Consider the following 6,847-nt stretch of genomic DNA (forward strand, 5'->3'; position numbering starts at 1 on the left):
AGTTGAAAAGTGAACAGAAATGCTCAGCTGAACTGGAAACACTGCTCTCCTTACAGCACTGGGGCTTAAAAAGTAACTTCAATTGCTGTTTGATTTCAAAACATAACAGCAAATAACACAATGCATTAAAGCACTTGAGAAGCTAAACAGTCCCAGCTGTGGGTTCGTATTAAACACAGCCTAAGTCCTTTCCTGAACTCAGGCTGATGGGAGGGAGTTCTGGCTAACTGTACCTAAACCTTGTGTGGTGCTGTAGCACCACATCTTCAGCACTGCTGTTTGCCAAGCTTGGCTACAGCTCTGGCTGCTCAGGTTGCCCAGAGAAGCTGTGGCTGCTCCATCCCTGGGAGTGTTCCAGGCCAGGTTGGATGGGGCTTGGAACAACCTGGGCTGGTGGAAGGTGTCTCTGCCGCTGACAGGGGTTGGAACTAGGTGATCTTTAAAGTCCCTTCCAACCCAAACCACTCTGGGATTCTATGATTCCATGACCTCAGCTCACCCAGAGGTCTTGGGTGTGCAAGGAACAGGTAGGAGAACCTAAGTGAAACAGAAATAAAAAGGCCAAACTACACATTGGCTTAAACCCCAGAACTAAGTATGCAAAAGAGTAAAGTGGTTTCACCAAATGCAAGTTAAATGGGAAAAGTAAAAGAAATTAAACAAAAAAAATCAGCCATCTACCATACCTAATGGCCAGTGGATAACTATTACACTGAAAGGAAATCAATGCAAACAGGATTTCCTCAGTTTCAAGTAATCTTTGATGCCTTTTTGGCCAGCTGTGTTATACCATAATAGATATTTTAATAGCTTTTATCCTCTACACTTTAGGCAGCTAATTTTTCTCTTACATATCCAATTATCTCTAGTGAACATTCACCTATGGTTGTCCACACATTCTGCATTAGCTCCTTGAGAAACTATTCAAGTTAAATTATATTGCAAATTAAAGACAGTTACATTCTGTATGTTCCTTCTAGATTTGAAAAATAGGTTTTAAAGGCTTGTCAAAGTTTAGAAGAAAAAACCTTTCCATTAAAAAATCTTAGCTTAAAAAAATCATTTAAGACACCTTTGTCTTACCCAGGGTACCAATAAAAAGATTACAAATATACTACAATTTGACCAAGAAGACTTCATGAATATGCTGCTTTTGAGCATGCAAACACCACTGATATCTGTCAAGTTCCAGGTATCAGTGTATCCCAACTCCACCACAGTCCCTCAATCGCCTCAGCAGTTCCCCATCCCCACCCTTACCACCCTATTAATAACATTATAAAAAAAGGTCAAATCTAGAGAGAGTTAGTGGCAAAAATCTTCACAGTAAATCATTCAAGAAAACTTTTATTGTGGTCACTGCAAAGTAAGATCAGTCGATTGGCCCCTGGAAGATCAGCTTGATGCAGTTGTGCTCTCCAGAGAGCTGTGTGGCGCAGAAGGGACAGGCAGCATGAAATGCATGAGTGCCATGAGGCAGAGGGATCTGAGACCAGTACTTTGCAGACTTTTCGGAGCACACGTGTCCACAGGGGGTGAAAGCATGAGTGGGGGGCCCAGCATCCACGTAGAAACCTGCCTCACAGCCCAGCCAGAGCGGCACGTAGGGGCCAACGGTTCTGCACATGGGACATTCCCGCTCGTTGGCTTCCGTGTCACTGCGGTGTCCCCAGTTGTGATAGCCATGGACGTGGCCACAGCTGAGGTAGGCCCAAGGCTGCTTCTCTTCCACCACATCTTTCCGGTTGATGCTGGGAAAAGCCAAAGTGTTTAGCCCCACGGGACACTGTGGTCTGGCAGCATTGATCTCCTGCCGCAGAGCTTCGATGTGCTTCTGAGTTGGGGTGTGCAATAGTCCATCTGCTGTTCTCCACAGGAGGGTGGCCCCACACAGGTCGATCAGAGAACCATCTTGGAGGATGTTGGTCTCATTTTCCACCTGGTGGGAGGATACAAGAGCAGGAAGATCAGCCTGAGAGCTTTGACAGACAGCCAAGTCAGTTCTGCAAACATCTCTCTCACCAAAGCAACACCTTTCCTAGATGGTACTTGCTTTGGAACAGACTGCCCAGGGAGGTGGTGGAGTCACCATGCCTGGAGGTGTTTAAGGACAGACTGGACGTGGCACTTAGTGCCACGGTCTAGTTGACATGGAGGTGTTAGGTCACAGGTTGGACTTGATCTCAGAGGTCTTTTCCAATCTGATTAACACTGTGATAATTTGGTCCCACTGTTGCCTTGTGGCTCCCCAATCTGCCTGAATCCACCTCATCTGTTACCTATACTTGACATTATCATAAGCACTGATGTCTTGACTGGAAGTGGCACTTAGTGCCACGGTCTAATAACCACAGTAGGGTTGGACTCAATGACCTTTGAGGTCTCTTCCAACCCGGCTGATTCTATGATTCTTATTCTATGCTTGCATTTCCAACTGCAATACTAATTATTACACCCAGTCTTCCTGCCTGCAATTCCTTGGGAAAGGTATTACATTAGTCAACACTAACTTCACAAACACCACCTACCCCTGAGCATGTACTTTTCCTCTCTAATAGTGATTATCTCTGTGCCTATTTCAACTAAGCCATGACAGACTGAAGAGGAGACTTGCCATTCCCTAAGGGCTGCATTAGAAGATTCTCCCTTGGAATTCTTTGCCCACATAGACTGACAGAAGATGCTCATGCAGGCAAAGATCAATTCTGGAGTAAAACCTGTTACCAAGGACAAACCAGCTGTCCTGCCACTCAGATAGAACCTTTGTGGGTTTTTTTTTTTTGTTTTTTTGTTGGGTTTTTTCAGGGGTTTTTTTTTTTGTTTTTTTTTTTTTTGCTTGTGGCAAGAGTAAAGCATTTTGCAGGAGCTCAAACTCCCAAAGCCTCATCAACAGGGAAACTCTTCCACAGGCACATGCACAGGTACCTGCATGGATCATCACTGCAGCACACTGAAGCACCAGTTGAATTTCTCAAGTGACAAATTCTGCAACTGAAGCCACAGAGGCTCAACTTGTGAACAATTACCCACCCCAACCAGTGAGGCCCTTTATTTACTGAGGTATTCCAGGCAAATACAGCCCCAGTGTGCACTGCCTAAAGGCTTCTCTCATCTGATTAAATGCAGGTACTTAAAACATTTTCAAGGGATTATGTCAAACACACATTGTACTTCACTGACACATTCTTTATTTTAATGGCACAAACATATAAGCAACTTGTGCTTTTGCTACCAGGTCAGTAATGATGAATCTATGCTAAAAAGGTTCTTTATGAAATGCAAGAGGAAAACAAACCTACTGCCTGGTTTTATATATAAAGTAGGTAGAAATTACCACTAAAGCAAAACAAATAGCCAAACACAAACAAATGCATTAAGTAGGTCACATGAATTCATCATGTTTGCCTAAGAATACTATGAATGACAACCAATTTGGCATTTACATTTAAATCTAGTCTAAATTCAGTTTAACTGTGGCTCATCCTTGCCCAAAACACCTCAATAACCACCGATAAGAGGTCACCGGAGCAAAGTACTTCCAGCAGAAAAATGCAGTGGTTCAAATAGAGCTGAGAGATGCCTTCATTTGATGCACTTTTCAGATAATTCCTCCACAAACAACAAAGCAAACAGCTCTCTCACATGTGATGTGCTCAATTCATTACACAGCCTGCGTTGGCTTTTATGAACCCAATCAAGGAATACTGATCACATCAATACCAGCGTGCCATGTAATTTTATTTAAATGAGAATTCAAGCCATTTTGGATGCAGGGAAGGCAATTCATTTGTTTTACTGTGCCTTCCTTTAGCAGCACTAAAAAGGTGCTTTGCTAACCATGTCCAAAGGGTGCAATTGCCACATCATCTGTCCCTGTCCCCAGGACACGTTTGCTGCTGCCGTTAAAGTGACAAAGCAATTTATGTCCTGCAGGCTGTCTGCTGGAAGCTGAACAGTCCAACTCCATTTCCTAACTCCTTAAGCACTCAGCTTTCTGCAAAGCTAATGGCTGAGTTGGAAAGACAGTTTAGTGTCCGTGGGACAGGTCTAACACCATTGAGCTAATGGAACTCATGGTAGTAGCCCAGAATTAACTTTGGCACAAAGAATAGGATGCTCCTTTACCCTGTCTATGTGGTGCTGTTTAATTGCATTTTATTCTTTCCCGTTAAGGGCAGAAGGAAAAGGAATGAGCAGTGATAGCATTCCCCTTTGTAGGCTTTGGGATGGGGAAAGAACAAAGGAGCTATGAGAATTCCCTCCCATCTTCCATGGAGAAGTGGACAGATGCTTTCAGGGGAGCCTCTCTCCTGATTATGCCTATCTCTGGCAGCTGAAATTTCCCACTACCAGTAAAGGCAAAGCCCATCTTGCTTCACAGCATAAAACAGGAATATACTTTCAGGGCTTCTTATCCTCCTAGCGGCAGGTAAATCCAACAGAAGGTGTGTTATCCAGCAGCTTTTGCATCCAAGTGGACTCTTGAGTACTGCAAAAGACAATTCCCTATGCAGTAACCTCCAGACATCCCCATGTCCCAGGAGAATGTTTCAGAGATGGAGATTCAAGAGCAGAATGTATTTAGCTTTCACGCTCTGTGATTTCAGTTGGCAAAGTGGTGTTAGCAGAAAATTTAGTGTTCTCCTGTATAATCAGAAACAGAACAGCAGTGCAGAATCTAATGTAACACACAGATATTTCGGTGATTTCAGTGCACAGGGACAGCAACATTACTCTGCAGTCACCTGCCTCCAAGTGCCTGCCAGGTAACTGCCTCCATTCAATGCCAGGAAAACAAGTATCCCTTGTTTTAATTCCCAGTTACTTCCAACTTACCAGTTTCCCCCTCTGCTGAGCAGATCTGGTCTCCCGCAGAGTGTACACATCACCACAGACCGAGATCTCGCGCCAGACTCCAGGTTTAGACTCCTCTGTGAACCCTCCTTTTGGATGCATGACCAGCACCCCATTAGTTGTCAATCCATCCATGTGGCCATCAGGATTTTTCCACTTTGCTGCTTTTTCCTACATATGACAGTCACAGTGATTATCAGGAATATATCAAACCAACCTAAAGGAAATCCACTAACAGTTACTAAAGTGGAGCTTCATTGTTAAAAGACAATTATGACCACAAGTCTCTGCTGGTACTAACTCAGGCACATAAAACAGTTTCTACTTAACACTGCAGCTGGTACACTGCAGTAATAAAAGCCTAATGACAGTGTAAGTCATCAACTAGTACAGGAGATTTTGGGGCTTGCACAGAACAGAATAAAAACCAGAGCTTGCTCATACCATAATTATTAGTGGTACTTACACCAAGAAATATGTTTTTAGAGGAGTCAAAACCAGCTGCAAAGATCCTTGCTGTGTATGGGGGGCTCCTGTCACAAACAATCCTGCAGGCAAATCTGGATATGGTGCTCTGGGTAATCTGAGCTTCGTCATTGTTTTGAGTTCCAGAAATAGTATCTGTCACTACAAAGTCTATGGGGCTCTCTGTTGACCTCCCCACCTGCAAAAAATTGGGATAATGGTATAATTAGAAATAGCCATGGACACAATTTTGCCAAGTTAATATTGATCACACCAGTACAGTCTACTGAGTTTTTGGAGATCCAACCAGAGACTAACCTGTATTTCACATTTGTCCTAGGCAGAAATACACCACTGACATGGCAGGACAAGTTTTCCCTTACCACAACTGCTGTTGATGCTTATCAACACAGCATTGTTTGATAAGATTACTGTCAGCAGCATGAAAGTATTATCACCTTGCTCTTTCCTCATCCAACCACAGCCAATTACTTACCACTACATTGTGCCAATTAAGCAAATACCAGCTTGAATTGACAAGTTTTATTCACATTTTCAGCTCAAAGTTAATTTGCCATGAAAATAAAGGACTATTTTTACAACCAGAGCTCAGTTATTTTGATACATTATAACAAAAAACTACCCACCTGCAGAATTTGTGGTCCCAGAAAAAGGAGTTTGCAGGTAAAACTCACCATTCTGTGTGATTCTATATGGTTAAATTTATTCCTAATCATGCACATGCATGACTAGAGGAACTAAACTTTCTTCAGCAGATATAAAACACACCTGATCAGTAGACAAGAGTATTTTTCTATCTTGTCTTCTATAGATTTGAACTCCAAAACTGGAAATATCTAGGCATCTGGAACAGAAACCTTCATGACAAGTATGAACAGGGGGCAGTCACAGCTGGAGGGAAGGGATTCCTAATCATGCACATGCATGACTAGAGGAACTAAACTTTCTTCAGCAGATATAAAACACACCTGATCAGTAGACAAGAGTATTTTTCTATCTTGTCTTCTATAGATTTGAACTCCAAAACTGGAAATATCTAGGCATCTGGAACAGAAACCTTCATGACAAGTATGAACAGGGGGCAGTCACAGCTGGAGGGAAGGGAAGGGACACCCAGAGGGACCTTGACAGGTCTGAGAGGTGAACAATGCAAACCTCATGAAATTCAACAAAATGAAGCACGAAGTCCTACATCTGGGCCATGGCAATCCCAGGCACAGCTACAGGCTGGGTGGGGAAGGAATTGAGACCAGCAGTGAGGAGAAAGACTTGGGAGTGACAGTGGATGAGAAGCTCAGCATGAGCTGCAGTGTGAGCTCAGCCCAGAGAGCCAATGGAATCCTGGGCTGCATCCAAAGGAGTGTGGGCAGCAGGTCAAAAGAGGTGATTCTACTCTGCTTTCATGAGACCCCACCTGGAATACCGTACACAGTTCTGTTGTCCTAAACATAAGAAGGACATGGAACTGTTGGAGCAAGTCCAGAGGAGGCCACGAAGTTGCTAAGAG

The 6,847-nt window shown here is 43.4% G+C and overlaps 1 protein-coding gene across 1 annotated transcript in view; it reads right to left on the bottom strand.

The window, feature by feature from the left end:
- Positions 1-497: 497 nt before the first annotated feature.
- Positions 498-6,847, bottom strand: part of PELI2 (pellino E3 ubiquitin protein ligase family member 2) — a gene marked incomplete at its 5' end in the record, with an annotated part of 46,777 nt that continues 40,427 nt past the window's right edge. Inside the window, 3 exons of the mRNA XM_009084309.1 lie at positions 498-1,939; positions 4,837-5,025; positions 5,321-5,518. Coding sequence (XP_009082557.1) covers positions 1,373-1,939; positions 4,837-5,025; positions 5,321-5,518 — 954 coding nt within the window. The remainder of the gene's footprint in view (positions 1,940-4,836; positions 5,026-5,320; positions 5,519-6,847) is intronic.

Source organism: Acanthisitta chloris, unplaced genomic scaffold, assembly GCF_000695815.1.
Source record: "Acanthisitta chloris isolate BGI_N310 unplaced genomic scaffold, ASM69581v1 scaffold4811, whole genome shotgun sequence".
NCBI lineage: Eukaryota > Metazoa > Chordata > Aves > Passeriformes > Acanthisittidae > Acanthisitta > Acanthisitta chloris.